Here is a 20551-nt window from a genome sequence, read left to right as displayed (position 1 = left end):
AGTTCCAGGACATCTATGGTTCCACAGAGAAACCCTGTCTTGAAAACAAACTGTCCTGAAACTCACTCTGTAGACCAGGCTGGCCTCAAAATCAAGAGATCTACCTGCCGAGCACTGGGAATTAAAGGTGTGCACCACCACCAGGCTCACACCCCTTTCTTAAAGGCTACTCAAACTGCTCCAAATTGCACCATTTCCTAGGAGCAGCCTGAATCCTACCCCCCAATCTGCCACCTCATACGGTAGAACCAGAGCCCTCATAAGCTGCTTACAATGGCAGAATTACCCCCTTACCCCAAGTCATTTACAACTTGTATTCCAGTACCCCACTCTGCCTAGGTGTAAACACTGGAGAACAGACTGAAAAGCCCCCAGCCTGCTTTAAATAATCCTACAAATGACTTTCTGTGGCTGCTTTTCTGGATTCCATATCCTGCTTTTACAATGATCAAGCTTCGCCCCTGCAATCAGCAACTTTCCTAGAAATATGCAAGCTTATTATTTTATAGCCCAAAATTATCAAAATCCTGCAATGGAAAGGGAAGAAGCCCCCACCCACCAAACAAGACAGGAAAGAACTCTACCACTAAGCTATGGCCCAGCCCCACTATCTCTAAAGAAACTTACTAGACTGACTCAAAGTGATGGAATTCCACCTGTTTGTGAGAAATAATTTATAGGTACAAGGAATAGCCACACTGTTCTGTCATGGTACCTGTGTATAATTCAGTGTGACTGTGGCTGTATGATATTAAGGCCAGGGTAGAGTGAGTTTAACAGATCTTATTTACAACCCCATCAACCTATCTTCTAATAATACCCACTCAGCGACAAGCTTTGAGTCCACAAGAGATCTGCCAACATGTCAAAAAGAACCTTTATTCCTTTGCACAGTTTCATGCTTTCTTGCCAGCTGCCTTTGAAGCAGGTGCTTTCTGGGCTGGGGTCTTCTGAGCCTTCTGACCTTTAGCAGGAGGAGCTGCCTTCTGGCCTGCAGCCTTCTGGGCCGCAGCCTTCTGGCCTGCAGCCTTCTGGGCCGCAGCCTTCTTGCCTGGTCCTGTTGCCTTCTTGGCTGGGACTTTAGCTGCGGCTGCTGCTGCAGCCGCTGCTGCAGCAATGGCAGCCTTAGCAACAGGTGCTTTTTTGGGAGAAGCTTTTAGGAGAGCAGCTCTTTGAAGTTTCTTCACTTCAGTCTTGATTATTCTGTTCCTCTGGGGGCAAAAAAACAAAGGATCGCATTCAGGGCAGGCATGCACACAATTTGCTTTTATGCCCATTGTTTAGAAAAGAATTAAAATGCTTCTTCCACACAACTAAATTTAAATAAGGATACTATTTTGCAGTCTTTATTGTGTGTGCATGATATAAGGACAAATTTGTGGGATCAGTTCTCTCCTTCCACCTTGCAGTTCCAACACTCAAAGTCAGGTCTTTAGGCCAGCACCCTTACCCTGAGCAGTTTTGCGCACTGAGCTGTCTCACTGGCCCCAACTAACAATTTAAGGAACTGTGAAATTCAATTGCACAAAGCACCATCAAACAGGGACTGGCCAATGTCTCCTTTTACCCTACATAGAACACAAAATGTACATCTAAAAACTCACCATTTTCTTTGCCTTCATGACTTTGAAACGATCAAAATCTGTCATCTTGGCTTTCTGTAAAAAAAAAAAAAAAGATCTCTCCTGTCATTCATCAGCATTCACCCGACCCTCCCGAACTCAAAAGCTTTATGCTATTACCCTTTCTCTGGCATCAATCTTCTTGGCCCATCTTGTGGCTGCCCATTTTGTATTGATATCTGCCTTCTCCCAAGCCTTCCGTACATACTTCTGGCGGGCACTATAAAGAGCAAGACCATGTACGTATTAATGAATCAGCTCCGTAGCTACACACCCAAGGACAGCACCGTCCTCCTGTCACACCCAACTTCAGCTGTCTTCACAACACACAGGCACACTAGACAACGCCCAAAAAATTAATTTCAAAGATAGGGGGGAAAAAAAAATCACCTCTGAACACATTTACTACTTACATAGTACATGTGTATAAAACCATGTCTTTTTGTAATGAACAAAAGCTGCTCCTTACACCTGTTTATATTGTGTACACTGACTTGGCCAAGTTTCTTACCCACCTACTACTCTATCACTGCTATTACCCCTTAGACTCCCCTGTAATCACTCCAGTGTATGGTGACTGTAACTACCCCCACCCTGAACTGCACTTGTCTCCCAAACCACACTGCTGATCTACTATGGTGGCATACTACAGAGGATGCTTCCGTGCACCAACCACACAGCAAGGCAGGGCAGGGTTCTAATTTACATTCCTCCACCCCCTCCCCAAAAACCCAGCTCTGTTGCCTTCATTTCTTATGTTAGATTCTTAGTAACCGGCACACCACAAGTCCATCAAATCACTGGGAAGATTTCTGCACTGTCAAGCAGGGCATTGTAGCACACACTACCTCCATCACCAAGGGAGGCCAAGGCAGGAAGACTGCCAAGTCTGGGCTACACAGTGGAAAACTACCTTAACACCAAAAGCATACTAATTAAAACCACCACAGGCCAATGTGGTGCTTGCCCAGCATGAATGAAGCCACAGGTACGATTCTGTTGTGCCAACAGCAGTAATAACACAGCAAAATGACTCTGGAAACAAGAGTAGGCATTCTCATTGAGCTTTGTGAAAACAGAAGAAAGGAAAAGAAAGCAAATTTGGACAATTCCCAGGACGGTAAAATGACTGGGTGATTCTAAGTAATTAAGGTCTGTTTGCTAAATGTAAACTCCATTTTCTGAGTTGGTTCCAAACCTTCTGTATTGCCTGTATATTCTCAAGGGGAAAAATAGAGCAGGGTGTTACCTGTGTGGGAACTTGAGGATGAAGTCAGTGAGCTGCATGCACTTGAAAGGCATGGCCTGCCTCCTCACCCGAGTGCAAGGGCCATCCACTAAAGCCTAGAATACATAAACCAAGGATCTCAGATGGGCACCTCAAAGTCAAGATGGCCAAAAACTATAAAACTTCCTGTCCTTTCCAGAACTAAATGTATACTACTATTCTAATAAAGCCAACACTATCTCTGTGAGCTCAATGTCCCAAACACCTTCGCTGTGTTTTGCTCAGACAGGTAGCCCAAGCTGATGGCAAACTCTTGGTTCCCCTACCTCCACCTCCCAGAGGCTGAGACTACAGGAGCCACCACACCTAACAACTTCAGGGCTGGAAATCCACTCTAGGGTCTCATGCAAGCATTCTAGCAACAGAGATTCAGCTCCAGCACCTCTGCGATCCTTTTGCTGCTACCTCATTTAAGCTCGCCTGCACTTTGGTCGTGACTAAAACTTCTTCCTAGTTGATTTGGTGAGGGGTCATCTAAGATGAGCTAACTCTAATCTGTGCTTTCAGAACCCTGTGTCCTGTGTTTCCTCACAGGTAAAGCTTTAGCCAAAGGAACCCCACCCGAGGACGATCTACCATGTTGTCCAACTTACTGCCACGTTAAATAAAAGGTTGTGAAACACTTTCTCACACCTACCCTGTTCTGGTCAATAACATCTACAATCGCCACCAGCTTTCCTGCATGAGGCCCAAAGGAGACGTAGGCCACCCGGCCAACCTCCACGAAGCGCCTGAACACCTAAAACAAGAAAAGGGGTTGGCGTTAAAAGATTCCAAGTCCGTTGCTTACCGGCAACATAGGGCTCAGAGCCACCCAGAGGCCGGATCTGCACTTAAGAACCAGCATTTCTTTTCGGCCTAAAATACCCTGCAGCCACTTTCCCACCATACAAGTTCCCCGGATTTGCTCTTACCCATCCTCGAAACTCTCCCGCCTTCTCCGCCCCCTTTAATGTCCGTGGGACAAACTCATTGGCCGAGTCTGACCCACTCTCTGGGTCACTTTTCCCGAGTTTTAAAAAGGCCGAGGCCGCAGCAGCGCCGCCACCGCGGAGCCCAGGGCCCCGCAACTCCCCGCCACTGCGCACGCGTGGCCCAGGCGCCCGGCGCGGCCCTCCACGCGACCGCGAGCCGCGCTCCCCGGGGCTGGATTCCACGCCCCGCCGCCTCCCCGCGCGCGGCCCGGGTCACGCGGAGCCACCCGACGCCGCGGCTCGCCCGCCCGGAGCGGAGGACGAGCGCCAGGACAGCCGCGCTCGGAGCCCTCAGCACACACACTCACCATGTCGGCGGCGTTCAGCGAGAAGGAAGAGGCCCCGCCCGGTCGTGCGCATGTGTCGGCGGAAGCTCCGCCCCGACGTCCAACGTAGCCACCGATTGGTTGAGGGAGACGTGCGTGCTTTTGCGCATGCTCGGCGGGTTAGAAACATGGCGGTGGCGTCTCCGTTCAGGTTGCATCTTCTCAGACACGTGCTGTGAAGTTGGCATTCTAGTTTTCCTTTTTCGTTTGTTTGGTTTTGTTTGAGACAAGATCTCTTGGTGTTGGCCTTCCACTCTTAGTCTAGGCAGGTCTCTCGCTCCCACTAGCGCTCCTGCCTCAGTCTCCCAAATGCTGGCACTACAGGACGGTCACCCCTGAGAACTTTAGGGACAGGAACGACACAGGGCCGGTGCTTTCTATGCAAACTGTTCGCACCCCACTTCACTTTTCTTATCTAAGATCATCCGACTGTGGTGGCACACGCCCTTAATGCCAGCACTCGGAAGGCAGAAACAAGAGTTCCAGGCCAGTTTCCTCTGCAAACTGCAGTGAAACCCTGTTTTAAAAAACAAAGAAACGGAGCCAGGCGGTGGTGGCGCACGTAATCCCAGCACTCGGGAGGCAGAGGCAGGCGGATCTCTGTGAGTTCGAGGCCAGCCTGGTCTACAGAGCTCGTCCAGGAAAGGTGCAAAGCTACACAGAGAAACCCTGTCTCGGAAAAATAAATAAATAAATAAATACGGGAGGCTGGGAACACAAGAAGGCCGTGGTTGGGTCCAGAATCCCAGACCTCCAGATCTTAGCGTGTCAAGCTTCCTTCACAAATCTTAGGTTGGGTCATTTGGGAAGAAATCTCCCCCACACCCTTTCATGTTGTTCCTTTTGCATTTATTTATGTATGCTTGTGTGAGGATGCGAGTGCCACTGGGCATACGTATGTGGAGGTCAGTACTGTGGGAATTGGTGGTCTGCTTCCGCAGTGTAGGTCCCTAGGACTGAGCTCGGGTTATCAGACCTGGCAGCAAGCTTCTTTACCCACTGGGTCATATCACTGGGCCAAATTATATAATTTTCAAAGACAAGACAAAAATGGCCATATGAGTACTTTTTCTTTTCTTTTGTTGTTTTGTTTAGATTTTTGTTAGTTTCTTTTGAGACAAGGTCTCTCTATGTAACCCTAGCTATCCTGGAACTAGGTAGACCAGGCTAGCCATGAACTCACAGAGATCCATCTGCCTCTGCCTCTCAAGTGCTAGGATTTAAAGGCGTACACCACCATGCCTGACCCTTTTTATTTTTCTAATAGTGCAAACTGGGAACTATAGAAACCTATAAACAAGAGAATGGATAACTTTTTGGTAGCCTATAACAACAAAGTCTCTGAGACTTTGGAACAATGAGGGTGAAATTCACACAGAGCCCTAAGTGAAGTAAACAGATATGAAAAATATATACTGTATTGTTTTATTTTACATAAAATTCACAACTGGCAAAACCTTGAATATCAGAAGTATGGATTGTGGCTCTGGGAGGTGACTTGTGGGTAAAGCATATAACCACAGGTCAGGAGTTCGAATCTAACACCCCATAAATATGCTGAGTGTGGTGGCTTCCCTATAATCCCATCCCTCAGGAGGCTGAGGCAGTCGGATCCCAGAGGCTCACTGGCCAAAGAACCTAGCCTACTTGGTAAGTTCCAAGTCCCACAACGAACCTTGTCTCAAAAAATAAGTGGAAAGCAAAGAAGAAGATGCCTGACAGCAACTACTGGCTTTTATAGCGATTCACGCATGCGCATACACAGCTGAACGTGCAGGTGCACACATGTGGGAACAAGCAAGCAAAATAACAAAACAAACTCGTATCCGTCTTGTTTCTCCGTGGTGCAGGCCACAGTTGCTGGAGGTAGCAGGCTTCTGAGTTTCTGGTCATGCTGTCCCTTCATCCCCAGTATGACACAGGAGTGTTTACTTTGTGCAAAGTAGTAGCTGTGCCCTTTTTCCTCCAAGTGTGTATTAACTTAAAAAAATTTTTTTGAAGAGAAAAAACCTTTTTCTTCTTAATGAGAGTTCCCTGGCCCTACTATAACCAGAGAATTAAATGCAGGTTGGGGGAGGGCCATGATGGTTTGACATCCAGTGGTATAGTGAATGCACTTTGGGAAACATGGGAAATCCTTCAGTTTACAGGACTTTTCCATGACTATGCAGTTGGGTTATGTCACCACATTCCCATCTCTTCAGTGTTCTCTACCTCCCAGAGCCACAATCCATACTCTGACATTCAAGGTTTTGCCAGTTGTGAATTTTATGTAAAATAAAACAATACAGTATATATTTTTCATATCTGTTTACCTCACTTAGGGCTCTGTGTGAATTTCACCCTCATTGTTCCAAAGTCTCAGCCTACAGCAGGTACAGCAGAGCCTGGAGTCCAAGACCCTCCATCATCTCACCCGGACACCCTCCACTGTCTTCATATTTTGGATTTTTTTCCTTCTAGAAAGACCAGAGCACATCCTTGAAGGGATGTCTCAAGATCTTTGCCAAGAAGCATTGGGCTGCTTCAGATTTCTTCCAAGCTCTGTTTCATTGACAAAGTGACCTTTTCCAAGCAGGTCTTGCCTTTGCTCAAGTACAGCAGCTCTGAAGCTGTGGGCCACGACCTCATTGGGATTGAAAGACTCTTTCACAAGGGTCACCATTGGAAAACACAGATATTTACATTACAATTCATAACAGTAGCAAAATTACAGTTATGAAGTAGCAACAAAAATAATGTTATGGTTGGGAGTTACCACAACATGAGGAACTGTGTTAAAGGACTACAGCATTAAGAAGGTTGAGAACCTTATGAATCATAATGTAAATATCTGATATGCAAGATATCCAATAGTCAACCTAGACCCCAAGACCTACAGGTTGAGAATGGCTGCACAATAATGAGACAGTAGTCAAGACCAGCTACAGCCCTCTGGAACCAGCTAGCCAGACAGCATGCACAGTCACTGAAAGGCAGAGCATATGAGGTTTACACCGGGAGTCAAGATGGTGGCCGCCAACCTCTGGTTCCTTGGACCTGCTTGTTGCAGAGGTCCAGGCAGAGGACAGCAGGCACCCTGCCCAGCTTATCACAGGCCTGATGCTCCAAAGCTTCTGCCAACGGCTGCTCTGGGGGTGTACCTCAGATTTCCTACTCACTGAGGATGGAGGCCTCAGTTTGACAGGAAATATTTGAAGCCTCAAGGCGGGGGGGGGGGGGGGGGGGGGCAGGGGGGGGTGTCTGTGCCAGAAGTGAACCCAAAGCTACCCCAACCCTGACTGATCTCCTTTAAAAGATATGTACTTATTAGGAACAGATGTGCACACCCATCTGTGCACCTGGAGCGTAGAGGTCAGTGCAGAGTGCCCCAGTTTGCTTTCTAGTGTGGTGAGAAAACACATGACCAAAAGCAACTGTGAGAGCCAAAGTTACATTTTAAGTGTTAATTACTGTACTAAGAGCTCCATAAAGAAAAATACCTCTAACTTGTAAGTCCCTTGTCCAAGGACAGACACTTCCTGAAATACTGGAGGCTACTGTTTATGGGAGATCACAAACCACGTTTTCACTCCCCTAAACAGGTTTGTTTGACTCAAAAACCTCAGATGTGCTTGATCACATGTGTACATAGGCAGATATGTCAGGATAGCCCCTGATTGGACCTGATGGGAAATACAGTGGTTTTGTGGGATTGCCATTTTTTTTTTAAGATTTATTTATTTATTATGTATACAGCATGTATGATAGCAGGCCAGAAGAGGGCCCCAGATCTCACAGATGGTTGTGAGCCACCATGTGGTTGCTGGGAATTGATCTCAGGACCTCTGGAAGAGCAGTCAATGAATGCTCTTAACCTCTGAGTCATCTCTCCAGCCCATGGGATTGCCTTTTTAAACCTTTGCAAGGCATGACTCGTGGCCATTTTCTGGGAACCCAGAGATGAACCTTGTGGTGGGTATTGTGTTCCCTGAAATATTGTGTGTTCCCCGAAATAAACATATCTGGAAGATCAGAGAAGCAGAACAAGCCACAGCTATCTCACCTTGCTAGTTCCTCAGGTGATCCTGTTTCCTCAGGCTGGAAGTTTCTGAGTTCTCATCCTAATGGTTCTCAGCTGAACTGTGTTGCTCCAAAGCCTGAACATTTAACCAACCAAATGCTTAACTAATTACATGCTTTACTCCTCTTTAATTCCTGGTCCTCATGCCTTATATACTTTTCTCTTTCTGCCCCCACTCCCTGGGATTAAAGGTTGGGTTTCTGGGATTAAAGGCGTGGGTCACCATACTTAGCTGTTTCTCAAGTGGCCTTGAACTCACAGAGATCCACCTGGCTCTGCCTCCCAAGTGCTGGGATTAAAGGCGTGCACCACCACCACCCAACCTCTGTTATGGCTTACTCTTCCCATTTTCTAGCCACCATTTTTGGCTTTGTTCTAGTGGCTGTCTGTTCTCTGACCCCAGATATGTTTATTTCGGGGAACACACAATATTTCAGGGAACACAATACCCATCACAGAACCTGGCTAGAGACTCTAGAGATTCCATCAACCTGGCCAGTATTGAATTAAAGCTTGCTTCAAATTTGGCTTTAAAATGTGGTAGCAGTCTTTTTCTTGGCCGGTGGAATTAACACAGCTAGTGGAGGAAAGGGTTTATTTGGCTGACACCTTACAGTCCACCATGAAGGGAAGTCAGGACAGGAACCTGGAGGCCAGAACTGAAGCAGATGTTGTAGAGAAACACATCTTCTTGGCTTGCTCAGTCTGCTTCCTTACACACCCCAGGACCAGCCATGCAGGGATGAAGCAGTCCCTGTTAGCTGGGCCCTCCTGAATTAATACTGATTAAGAAAATGCTCCACAGACTGGCCTCTTGCAGAGTGAGGGCCCTCTTCCCAGATGGAAGACAAAAACAAAACGGTACACTGGGTGCCTCCCTCAGTCACTCTTCACTCTGTTTTCTGAGACAGAGTCTCTCACTGAACCCAGAGTTTTCCAGTTCTGCTAGCTGGCCACTGAGCCCCAGAAATGCACTTATCTCCACCTCCCTAGCTTGAGCATGGCCACTCAGTCCACCAATAGTAACTCTTCACGTGTGTGATGGAGATTCACATTCAGGCCTTTATGGACATTAAGCACTTTACCCACTTTGTACTAACCTGGGGGGAGGAGCAGGGGGGATCACCTTGAAGGCCTGAGATAGACCTTGGAGTATCCAATCCCCTAAGGCTAGAGGTATACGTAGTTGGAGCTAGAAACTGAGCTCTAATTCTCTACAAGAGCATCAAGAAAGCTCTTAGCTTCAGAGTCATCTCTGCAGCCCCAAACAAGCCCCGTTTCAGACAATTCCTTAATTGTTATTTTATTTTATGTATGTGATTGTTTGCATGTATTTCTGAGCACCAAGTGCAAACAAATGTAGTGCCTGCAGAGGCCAGAAGAGGGCATCACATCCCTTGGAACTGGAGTTTTATAGAGGGTTATGAGCTGCTGTGTAGGTCCTCTGCAAGAGCAGAAAGAACTAGTACCACTGAGCCATCTCTGTAGCCCCTCTGAAGAAGCCCTCATCTCGAGAACAAGAGTGGAGAGTGAAGTGGTGCTGTGTGAGAAATCCCAGGGAAGCCTTCTGTCAGGACGGGGCAGAGAGCTGAGGGAAAGGATATCACAGGCAAGAGTGACTGAGAATCCTTGCCACCTTGCAACGTGTGCACAAGGCCCTCTCCATCCTGGGCCTGGGCCTGTTTGTCATACCCAGAGGTCAGGGGAGAGGGTGGGTGTCAGAGAGGTGCTCCAGAAGGCTGATGGGACTTGACTGGGCTAGCTCCAATGAGTGTTCTTCAGAAGCTTGTTTTGAGTTCTGTTGTCTACATAGACCGAGCATACAGAACCTGGATTGTTAGGAGAACTGGGTCCTGGGAAGCTTTACTGCAGGAGGGTTGAGGGATGAAACTGGAAATAAGCAGCAGGTAGATTAGGAATGTGACTCAGTGGTAAGAGTGAGATACATGAGAACCTGGGTTCAAACCTCAAACACTGCCAGAATTCAAAACCAGTCACAGTTGTACAGTTGTTCTGTAAGAAAACCTGTGCGTGTTGTCCTTAAACACAAGTGGCTTTTAGGTCCTTGATTTTTATTATTAGAGCATAAAAATTCTGGAAGAAAGTCTAGGTGAAATCTCAAGTTCTCTCCCTTTTTTTTTTTTTTTTTTTTTTTTTTTTGGTTTTTTGAGACAGGGTTTCTCTGTAGCTTTGGAGCCTGTCCTGGACTAGCTCTGTAGACCAGGTTGGCCTCGAACTCACAGAGATCCACCTGTCTCTGCCTCCTGAGTGCTGGGATTACAGGCGTGTGCTGCCACCACCACCACCACCCGGCCTCTTTTGTTTTTTAAGATCTATTTATTTATTTATTTATTTATTATGTATACATCTCATTATAGATGGTTGAACCACCATGTGGTTGCCAGGAACTGAACTTAGGACCTCTGGAAGAGCAGCCAGTGCTCTTAACCTTTGAGCCATCTTGCCAGCCCTCAAGTTCTCTTTTTACAAAGCAAAAATATTGTGTATAAACTGTGTGTGGAGGTACACGACTGTAATCCCAGCATGCAGGAGCCTGGGGTAGAAAGTACCAAGAGCTTGAGACTAGGCTGGGATGTACAGCAAATACCAGCAGGGCTGCATGGCAACTTTCTCAAAACCAAAACACGGGCTGGGGAGGTGACTTAGTTGGGGATGTGCTGTGGATATCGCTCTGTGTAAATAAAGTTCTGATTGGCCAGTGGCCAGGCATGAAGTATAGGCGGGACAAGAGAGAAGAGAATTCTGGGAAGTAGAAGACTGGAGAGAGACACCGCCAGCCGCTGCCATGAAAAGCAACATGTAAAGACACTGGTAAGCCACAAGCCATGTGGCAAAGTATAGACTAACAGAAATGGGTTAATTTAAGCTAGAAAAGGTAGATAACAAGAAGCCGGCCACAGCCATACAGTTTCTAAACAATGTAAGTTTCTGTGTGCTTTCTTGGTTGGGTCTGAGCGACTGTGGGACTGGCAGGTAAGAGAGATTTGTCCTGACTGTGGGCCAGGCAGGAAAACTCTAACTACAGGGATGTGCTTGCCACATGAGCATAAGGACCTGAGTTCTCCTGGAACCCACGTTAGAGAGAGAGAGAGAGAGAGAGAGAGAGAGAGAGAGAGAGAGAGGCTGGGTGGTAGACATTTGGAGGTATGGCATAAGGTCTGGGTGGCTGCACGAGGAGCACAGGTGTGGGCCCTGAGAGTGGGGATAGCTGGGACAGTGTATGGGTATAGGACAGGTGTGACTTTATCCGTGCATAGACACAAGCAAGGTTGAGATATCTGTGGTGTATATAGCGCGTGCGGAACACAGCTGAGTGAGGGTTATCTGAAAGAGCTCACTCACAGGTGTAAGAAACAGACATATCAAAGGAGACATGTCTTTGGCAAGAGGAGAGACACTCAGCTGGCTTTCTTACCTACACTACTAAGAACTTGCTATTTAACCATGATCCTGAACACTCAGTGCTTTTTGAAGCAAGCATAGAGAATGTTCTGGTTTTATTAGACATGTGTTTGTTTTTAAATTAATAAGCTGGGAGGCTTCTAGGAGTCGGAGATTGGCAAGTAAAATAAAAATATTTGACATTCTTTTTTAAAGATTTATTTATTATGCATAGTGTTCTGCCTGCATGTATGCTTATATGCCAGAAGAGGGCACCAGATCTCATTATAGATGGTTGTGAGCCACCATGTGGTTGCTGGGAATTGAACTCAGGACCTCTGGAAGAATAGCCAGTGCTCTTAACCTCTGAGCCATCTCTCCAGCCTGACATTTCTTTTTTAAGATTTATTTTACCTTTATTTAAAAGCTTTTTTATGGGCTGAAGGGATAGCTCAGAGGTTAAGAGCACTGACTGCTCTTCCAGAGGTCCTGAGTTCAATTCCCAGCAACCACATGGTGGCTCACAACCATCTATAATGGGATCTGGCGCCCCCTTCTGCCCTGCAGGCAGAACACTATATACATAATAAATAAATCTTTTTAAAAAGGGTTTTTACTTATTGACTTTTATGTACATGGCATTTGGTGTGCATGTCTGGCTGTGTACCACATGCATTCAGTGCTGGAGGAGCCTAGAAGAGGGAACCAGACCCCATGGGACTAGAGACACAGTTGTGAGCTGCCATATTGGTGTAGGGAACTGAACCCAGGTCCACTAGAAGAGCAGCCAGTGCTCTTAACCAATGAGCCATCTCTCCAGCCCCTATTTTTATTTCTGATTTATGCATCAAGACCCTGTCTCAATACCAAAACAAGGGCTGAGGAGATGGCCAGTCAGTCAGTAAAAGACATGCAAGCCTGAAGAGCTGTGTTCAGTACCCAGAACTCAAATTAGTCAATAAAAAATAAAACCTAGAATCCCAGCACCAAGGAGGCAGAGGTAGAGCTACATAGTGAGAATCTTTCTTCTTTTTAAAAATACCACCCTATCTCCTTAGGAGAAAGGGCATCTATATATTTAACAAATACACATTGCAAAATAAAAATAAGAGTTTATTCCATATGGTGCCCACAACCAGCCATACAAAACAGCATTGATTCATAGCTTGTAGCAACTGGACTCGCTCAAGCCCTTTCTTATCCCACTTTGGAGGCGAATATTCCTAAGACTGCCTTTTCTTTCCCCCACAAATCAAAATGTGTAGCTGCTCAGGTAGAAGTATAATTGGGATAAGAAATTGGTAAGAAATTCCAGACTGGGATGTCTTAGGACAGGATCGAGTATACATGTGAGAGTGGGGGGGGGGGGGGACACATGCCTTGATGATAGTGGACAGGCAGCCCTGGGGAAGGGCCTGCCGGGCCAGTGAGGTCTGGCCCAGTGCAGAAGAGGGCACAGCAGTGTGACAATTACATAAGGAGGAGGATGCACACCAAGTAGCAATCTCATGGCCAGAGTCCCATGTGGGAATTCCATGATGAGAACAGCTACTGTATTAGGGACTTCCATGTGTCCTGAGCTCCAGAGTCTTCTGAGGCTGGGGATCTGGCTCAGTTGGTAGAACACTTGCCTAGCATGCATGGAGCCCTGGGTTCTAGCCCCAGCACTTCATAAACTGGGTGCAGTGACTCATATCCATAATCGCAGCGCTCAGGAGGAGATCAGAAGTTCAAGATCATCCTTGGCTACATAGTGAGTTGGAAGCTTGCCTGGGCTACATGAGACTCTACACTATCATCTTCCCCACTAAATGATACATCCTACCAGTTAGGGAGCTTAATGCTTATGGGATTGCTAAAAGAAAGTATCAGTGGCTTGAGCTAGGACTGAACTCATAACTAAAAGATAAGGTCTTAGAAAGAATCTATAGGACAGCATGGGTGAGATGTCCCAGTCAGAGCCTTCATGGGTGCCTTGCTAGGAAGAATTGTGAGGGAGAGAAACTGGAAACTGAGCCTCATGGTCAGTTCTTCCACATTAAATTATTATATTCTCAACTTCCTCTGGAGTGAAGATCCTGAACTTGACTGCCTGTGTCTCCTTGATTCCCAGTGAACCAACAATCAGGTGGGGAGGGGTTGTCAGGGCAACTCTCACTGGGTAGTTGAGGGGCTTCTAGGAGGTGCTCTGGCAGGAACCAGTAGCTGAGAGGCACATGATCTTGGCATTTAACCATGGAGCAGGTCCTGGTGGCGGCCACTTTGCTTACACTGCCTGGTGTCACTCTGGTGGGTTATAGGTAGCCTCAGGCTCCAGTTGCTGCTTGAAATGCTCAATCAGAATCCACTGCTTGGTCAAAGGCATTCTCAGAGCGTCCCTTTGTCCTGAATGCTGAACACAGATACAAAAGAAATGCCAGGCATAGCAAGGCGATGGCCGTGAAGAAGGCCAGGACTCCCATAAAAACAGGTGGCTGTATGGGTAGACGGATCAGTGTACTTCCAGCTGGGATCTGGTTGGTCAAGCTGAGCATGTAGCCTAGGGACCAGGCAATGCTGCTGTTCCCCACCTGTTGAGGAGAGCAGATGGTTCAATTCTCAGGCAAAGCTGCAGGATGGTTCCAGTCCACACTACTGTCAGCCCCATGGGGCACCCTGAAGAGAACTATGGTCTAAGAAGGTCAAGGGTTTGCCTATGTTTTGATATTGGACCACAGCCACAAAGAATTTGGGTTCCCCCCTTCAGTACTACAGACAATCAAAAAACTGAGTTCCCTACAAGCCCAGCTAAACTGAGGCACAGTCCCAGCAGTGAAAGCATCCCCATACTGAAGGGAGACAGGCCTATTTGTGGTTAAGGAAGGAAAGGGTTAGAAGGTCTTTACTCAACCCAAGATTGATTCCTAGGAACAGCATGCCCCTCAAATGAGAAGCCCACTGTGTTAATTTCTTCTGGTAGGTCCATCTTCTCTTCCCTTCTCTTCCTTCCCCTTCCCTTCCCTCCCTTCTCCTCTGCTCCCCTTCCTCTGCCTCTGTTTTTAAAATAGGGTCTCATTAGGTGACTCCTCCTAGCCTGCAACTCACTCTGTAGACCAGACTGGCCTCAAACTCACAGAGACTCACCTGTCTTTGCCTCCCGAGTGCTGGGATTAAAGGTGTGTGCCTCCACATCTGGTCCTCTATCTGCTTTTTGACTATCATATTTTGAGGCTGTTTTTTAAGCATCTCCATATTTTGAGTTTGCAATCTTTATAGTGAATCAAATTTATCATCTGTACTCTTAATCTCAAATGATGCTCTTCTTCAAAATTGTTTAGCTAGGTATTAAATGACAGCACTGGTTTCTTCAGTGGGTAGTATTTGCTTGTTATTTATTTATCCATCTTATACTTTTACTTTGTGTGTGTCATCATGTGGCCGTATGCATGCCACAGCATGCATGTAAAGGTCATAGATTCTCTCTTCCCACCATGTGTATCCTAGAATGGGATCAACTTAGTTAGGCCTGGAGGCAAGTGCCTCTAACCACCGAACCATTTCACTGGCCCTTTGCTTGATATTAAAATAATTTTTAAACTTTCAATTTGTATATTATTTTTTAACAACTTTATTTTTAATTTATGTGCATTGGCATTTTGCCTGCATGTGTGTCTGTGTGAGGGTGTTAGATCTTGGAATTATAGTTGTGAGCTGCCATGTGGGTGCTGGGAATTGAACCTGGGTCCCCTGGAAGAGCAGTCAGTGCTCTTAACCACTGGGCCATCTCTCCAGCCCTATTTTTTCTTGTTGTTGTTGTTGTTTTTGTTTTTCGAGACAGAGTTTCTCTGTGTAGCTTTGTGCCTTGGTAGACCAGGCTGGCTTTGAACTCGAAGAGATCTGCCTGCCTCTGCCTCCTGAGTGCTGTGATTAAAGGCGTGTGCCACCACCGCCCGGCTCCAGCCCTATTTTTTAAACTTTTATTTGTATATTAGCATGAGATACAGGCTGGTCCTGAATTTACTGTGTGGTAGAGATGACCTTGAACTCCCAATCACTATGCTCTCACCTCCCCAGTACAGGATTATAGGTGTTTGACACCATGCCTGGATGCACAGGATGTTTCAGACCTTCAGCACACGTCAGAATCCCTTTCCAAACAACCGCCTTTGCTCTTCTACAGTGACCCTCAGCAATAACCAGAAAAGCAGCCTGGTTTGTGGAGTTTTAAATATCTGACCATGTTTGTTTTCATAATTGAACTGGTAATTTTAGCTTCCCAGGCTGACCTCAAACACACTTTGTAGCTGGGATGACCTTGAACTCCTCATCTCTGGCCACCCGAATGCTGGGGCTACAGGAGTGTACAACCAAGCCTGGTTTTGTGGGGTACTGAGGAAGCTAGGGTTCTACCCAGGTACACTATATGTTAGACAACAGTCTACCAACTGAGCCATACCCCAGGCTCAGCCTTGTGGCTGCTGATCTGCTGATGTTGATGATTTGGACTTTTTTTTTTAAGATTCATTTGTTATTATGTATACAGAAGAGGGCGCCAGATCTCATTACAGATGGTTGTGAGCCACCCTGTGGTTGCTGGGAATCGGACTCAGGACCTCTGGAAGGAAGCCGGTGCTCTTAACCTCTGAGCCATCTCTCCAGCCCATGATTTGGACTTCTAATGTCCTGCTTTGGTGGTCTCCATTAGTTCTGCTTCCCTGAACTCATTTTTCTCCTTTCTTGCCTCAGATGGTATATGGGGGAGGATGGGGAAGTGGGTAAACGGTTGAGTGCAGATGCTATTGCAGAGAACAAGTTCAGTTCCAGTGCCCACATTGTGTGACTCCAACAGCCTGTAACTTCATGCTCCAGCACCTGCATACACACACACACACACACACACACACACACACACACACACACACACACACGGTACCTGCATTTTATTTGACAAGATGAGATTCCTCATCTGTGCTAAATACTGTATCCTACCAGCTCCGTCCCAGCTGCTATCAGGTTGTGTGTTTCCTATCCTGGGGCTGTATGGATAGAATTTTCTTATTTATTTAATTAATTCTGGGGGAGACAGGTATGCATGTGACAGCTGTGTGTGTGTGTATAGAGGCCAGTGGTCAACCTCTGGTGTTCCTAAGGAGCTGTCCACCTTACTTTTTAAGACAGGGTTTCTCATTGGGCCCTGGGGCTCAATGGGCTGGTTTGGGCTGGACTAACAGCAAGCCAAGGAACCCTACTGTCTCTGCTTCCCCAGAACCGGGATCACAGGCACACTACTACCATGCCTGACTTTTTCTAACATGGATTCTGGGGATCCAATTCAGGCCCTCATGCGTGTGTGACAAGCACTTAACAAACTGAGTCATCTCCTAAACTTTTTTTTTTTTTCTGATACAGAGTCTCATGTAGTTCAGGCTGGCCTTGAACTCTAGATCGTTCTTCCTCCACTTTCCAAGTGCCAGGCTCACATTCTCACAGGCTCACAGGCTTACAGGCTTACAGTTTTACAGGGTCACAGAGTCACAGGCTCACAGGCTCACAGGCACTAATACCTGGCTCTTCTTTTTTCTTGAGTGTTACTTTTCTTCCTAAAAATTGTTCATTCTTGCTTTCTATATTTTTGTAGTATCTCCAGGGACTATTTATATTTTTATTTGACTATTGTCTTTAAAATGTATTCAGGGCTTGTATAGAAAATCCGGTCTGTTCCCTTTTCTTTCTTTCTTCCTTTTTTTTTTTTTTCTTTCTTTTAGTTTATCAAGACAGGATTTCTTGTCCTGGAACTCACTTTGTAGAACTCACAGAGATCTGCCTCTGCCTCCCTGAGTGCTAGGATTAAAGACTTGTGCCATCACCACCTGGGTGTTTACATTCTTATATGTAACATTCTTTTTTTTTTTTTTTTTAAGATTTATTTATTTATTATGTATACAAAAGAGGGCTCCAGATCTCATTACAGATGGTTGTGAGCCACCATGTGGTTGCTGGGAATTGAACTCAGGACCTCTGGAAGAGCAGTCTGTGCTCTTAACCTCTGAGCCATCTCTCCAGCCCCTATGTAACATTCTTATCACCCATCTCTCTCTCTCTCTCTCTCTCTCTCTCTCTCTCTCTCTCTCTCTCTCTCTCTGTCTGTCTTACACACACACACACACACACACACACACACACACACACACACACACACACATATCATGCCCTGTGTGGTAGCATCCCAGCACTCAGAGGGCAGAGACCGGCTGATCTCTGGGAGTTTAAGGCCAGACTGGTCTATATGAGTTCCAGGCTAGCCAAAGTTACATAGGGAGATCCTGTCTCAAAAAACTAAACTGTAAATAGATAACCACTTGGCCAAGAGTGGATTTTTTTTTTTTTTATAATTAAAGGAAGGTAAAATTTTAAAAATTCACAGTGTGTGTGTGTGTGTGTGTGTGTGTGTGTGTGTGCACGCGCGATGAAACAGCACCTGTGTGGAGGTCAGACAACAACTTGCAGGAGTCGACCGTTTTCTCCAATATGTGTTTGGGAACTGACTCAGGTCACAGAGCTCACTGGGAAGTGCCTTTACCAACTGAGCCATCTGGCTAGTCCCTGGAAGGAAATTTAAACCAAGAATGTCTCCTCAGCACACAGATCTCCATTCTAAAATGTGCTTGGCAGATGATTGCACTTGTTAGGAAAGGACTCAGCACATAGTCCACCAACAGTCCACACCTCCAGACATCCTCATTTTTTTTTTTAAAAGATGACTCAATTTAACTTACATGAAAATAGACAGTCCCAGGCTTAATTTGGGATATTGATTGGATTAATCCAATTTTGCCAAAGCTGGAACTGGACAGAATGGCTCCAGACATCCTGCAGGCTTTACTCTGATTATTCCTGAACTGAGCATACCCTATCAGAACTGGGGAACTCGTTGTGGCCAGACAGATTCACATGGCAAATCCTGCCGAGACAGCTGTCCTTCCACTTCCTAAACATCTTAGTCACTAGGCAACATCTGTCCAGCTGTCTAGCTGTCATCTGTGTATCCATGTGTCTAACGTATCAGTCTGCCTCTGTCCAGTTATCTTTCATCTATCTGTATCATCTAATCTATCGCCTACCATTTGACTATCCACCCATCCAATCCATCATCCATCTAACCTACCTATCATGTATTATCTGCCAGTTACCATTACTCTATTACTGAGACAAGAAGCCCCCCCCCCAAAAAAAAAACCTAAGTTTTGTCTATAAACACAGTGACCTCAGGTTCCTTTAAAGGGAAAATCCATATTTAATAAGAAGGAGCTAATGTGAACTCCCCATGCCCTCAATGCTGTATTTTACATTGTCTTTTGTATAACAGAGAGCACCTAACTATTCTGTTATAAAACAAATCATAAGCCAGGAGAGGAGGTGTACATCTTTAATCCTAGTACTTACATAGTGAGCTCCAGGCCAGCCTGGGCTACATAGTGAGCTCCAGGCCAGCCTGGGCTACATATTAAGTTCTTTCGCTTCTTTTCCTGGGGTGTTCACAGGTGACCAGCAAGATTAGGTCATCCTTTAACCTTTGACCTCTCTTCTACATCTATGCATATAAACCTTGTGTTTTGACTTACTTCCTTCTCAAAGTGTATCTGAGGCCAAGTCTCCTCCGTGAATTTGTATCCGTTCACGAGCAGGTGGTAGATGTAGTGAGCTGAGAAGCAGTAGGAGCGGGCATACACCTCGTCAAACCTGGGAAGCAGGGACCGGAGCTGGAAAGGAGGTAGGGACACCTGAGAGGGCAGCAGGCAGGTGAACCCCAAAGTGTGCACGTGGGAGCACTGGAGGGTGACAGCAGTGTTTCGGAACCCATCCCGGGGATTCCACGGAAATGACAAATGACACAATTGCACTGGAATATGGCCCCGGTGTTGCCCATGACCCAGAGGTCACAGAGGTTATTTACACCACGTGCCGCTTCAACCTACCGCACTGTTCTCTTTCATTTTTATTTTCAGATAGGGTCTCATATAGCCCATGCTAACCCTGAACACACAATATGCACGTACACGTATATATACACATATACACGCATATGTACACACATGCTCACCTATGTATCTCATATACATTCGTAGATGCATTTCAGAACACGGTTCAAGAATGGAGTCATGTGGAGGGAATTCTGAGTGCTCATAAGGAGACTCCAAGAAAACCAGACAAGAGTCTTGTGACCTCAGTGTCTTCAGAAGACAGAATTATTCTTGGAACATGTTTTCATGCTCCCCTCAGGTGTAGCGGATAGGAGTGAGTTTACTTCATGTTAGTCATCACAGCTGGATGTTGTTATTTATTTATGTGCCTCTATGGAAAAACATGTTTTTCCACATGTGGCTTGTCTTTGTGACTCAGGTAACTCTTCCTAACCCTCGGAGTACAAATCATTCTGATGCTCTGAATAAAATTGGCTATTGTATGAGACTTTAGTCCACCTGATTTATCAGCTCCATTCTCTCAGGTCCCACCACCTCTAGAGGGGTAACCACATGCTTATACATAGAGAAACACATCCATAAATATATACACTCATACTTATACACACACACACACACGCACACGCACGCACACGCGCGCACACGCACACGCACACGCGCACATTCTGCTACACTGCTTGCCCTGATGCTCACTCACCCTCTCTTTTCTAATACTGACCTCCATCCAAGTGTGTCTGCAGAACTCCCAGCTGCTGCTGTTGAAGGAAGGAAGGGAGAAGCTTCCAGAGAGGTTCAGTGCGCTGGCCGTGTAATAGAACCCCGCGAACGCCTGTGAGCAGGACAGAGGGGTGTGCTATGGATCTATCTGGGGAAGGAATAAAGACGGCAGGGCAGAGGAAAGAAAGGGAAGGAGGG

General features: G+C 46.3%; 2 protein-coding genes across 3 annotated transcripts in view; both read right to left on the bottom strand.

Moving 5' to 3' along the window:
• Positions 1 to 855: 855 nt before the first annotated feature.
• On the bottom strand, positions 856 to 4254 carry Rpl14 (ribosomal protein L14). The gene is made up of 6 exons (XM_036193127.1): positions 4193 to 4254; positions 3548 to 3649; positions 2872 to 2966; positions 1743 to 1842; positions 1605 to 1658; positions 856 to 1211 (listed from the first exon to the last, which is right to left on the bottom strand). Exons 1-6 carry the CDS (start codon positions 4193 to 4195, stop codon positions 897 to 899), a joined length of 669 nt encoding a protein of 222 aa, XP_036049020.1. The 5' UTR covers positions 4196 to 4254; the 3' UTR covers positions 856 to 896.
• An 8518-nt stretch (positions 4255 to 12772) lies between these two features.
• The window catches only part of Entpd3 (ectonucleoside triphosphate diphosphohydrolase 3), a 29407-nt gene continuing 21628 nt past the window's right edge, over positions 12773 to 20551 (bottom strand). For both annotated transcript variants that reach the window (XM_036194261.1, XM_036194262.1), the window contains 3 exons: positions 20355 to 20465; positions 19277 to 19414; positions 12773 to 14245 (listed from right to left, as the gene is read on the bottom strand). In XM_036194261.1, coding sequence (XP_036050154.1) covers positions 14009 to 14245; positions 19277 to 19414; positions 20355 to 20465 — 486 coding nt within the window. In that variant the 3' untranslated portion in view covers positions 12773 to 14008. The remainder of the gene's footprint in view (positions 14246 to 19276; positions 19415 to 20354; positions 20466 to 20551) is intronic.

The sequence above is a fragment of the Onychomys torridus genome, chromosome 7, assembly GCF_903995425.1.
Source record: "Onychomys torridus chromosome 7, mOncTor1.1, whole genome shotgun sequence".
In the NCBI taxonomy this organism is placed as follows: domain Eukaryota; kingdom Metazoa; phylum Chordata; class Mammalia; order Rodentia; family Cricetidae; genus Onychomys; species Onychomys torridus.
This window is presented reverse-complemented; position numbering and strand designations above follow the sequence as displayed.

What these genes read in the sequence shown, in the direction of transcription:
- Rpl14 (XM_036193127.1), bottom strand. An exon ending in ATCCTCAAGTTCCCACACAG is followed by an intron (nt 1,843 to 2,871) that starts GTAACACCCTGC and finishes TGCTCTTTATAG; the next exon opens with TGCCCGCCAGAAGTATGTAC. An exon ending in TCATGAAGGCAAAGAAAATG is followed by an intron (nt 1,212 to 1,604) that starts GTGAGTTTTTAG and finishes TTTTGCCCCCAG; the next exon opens with AGGAACAGAATAATCAAGAC.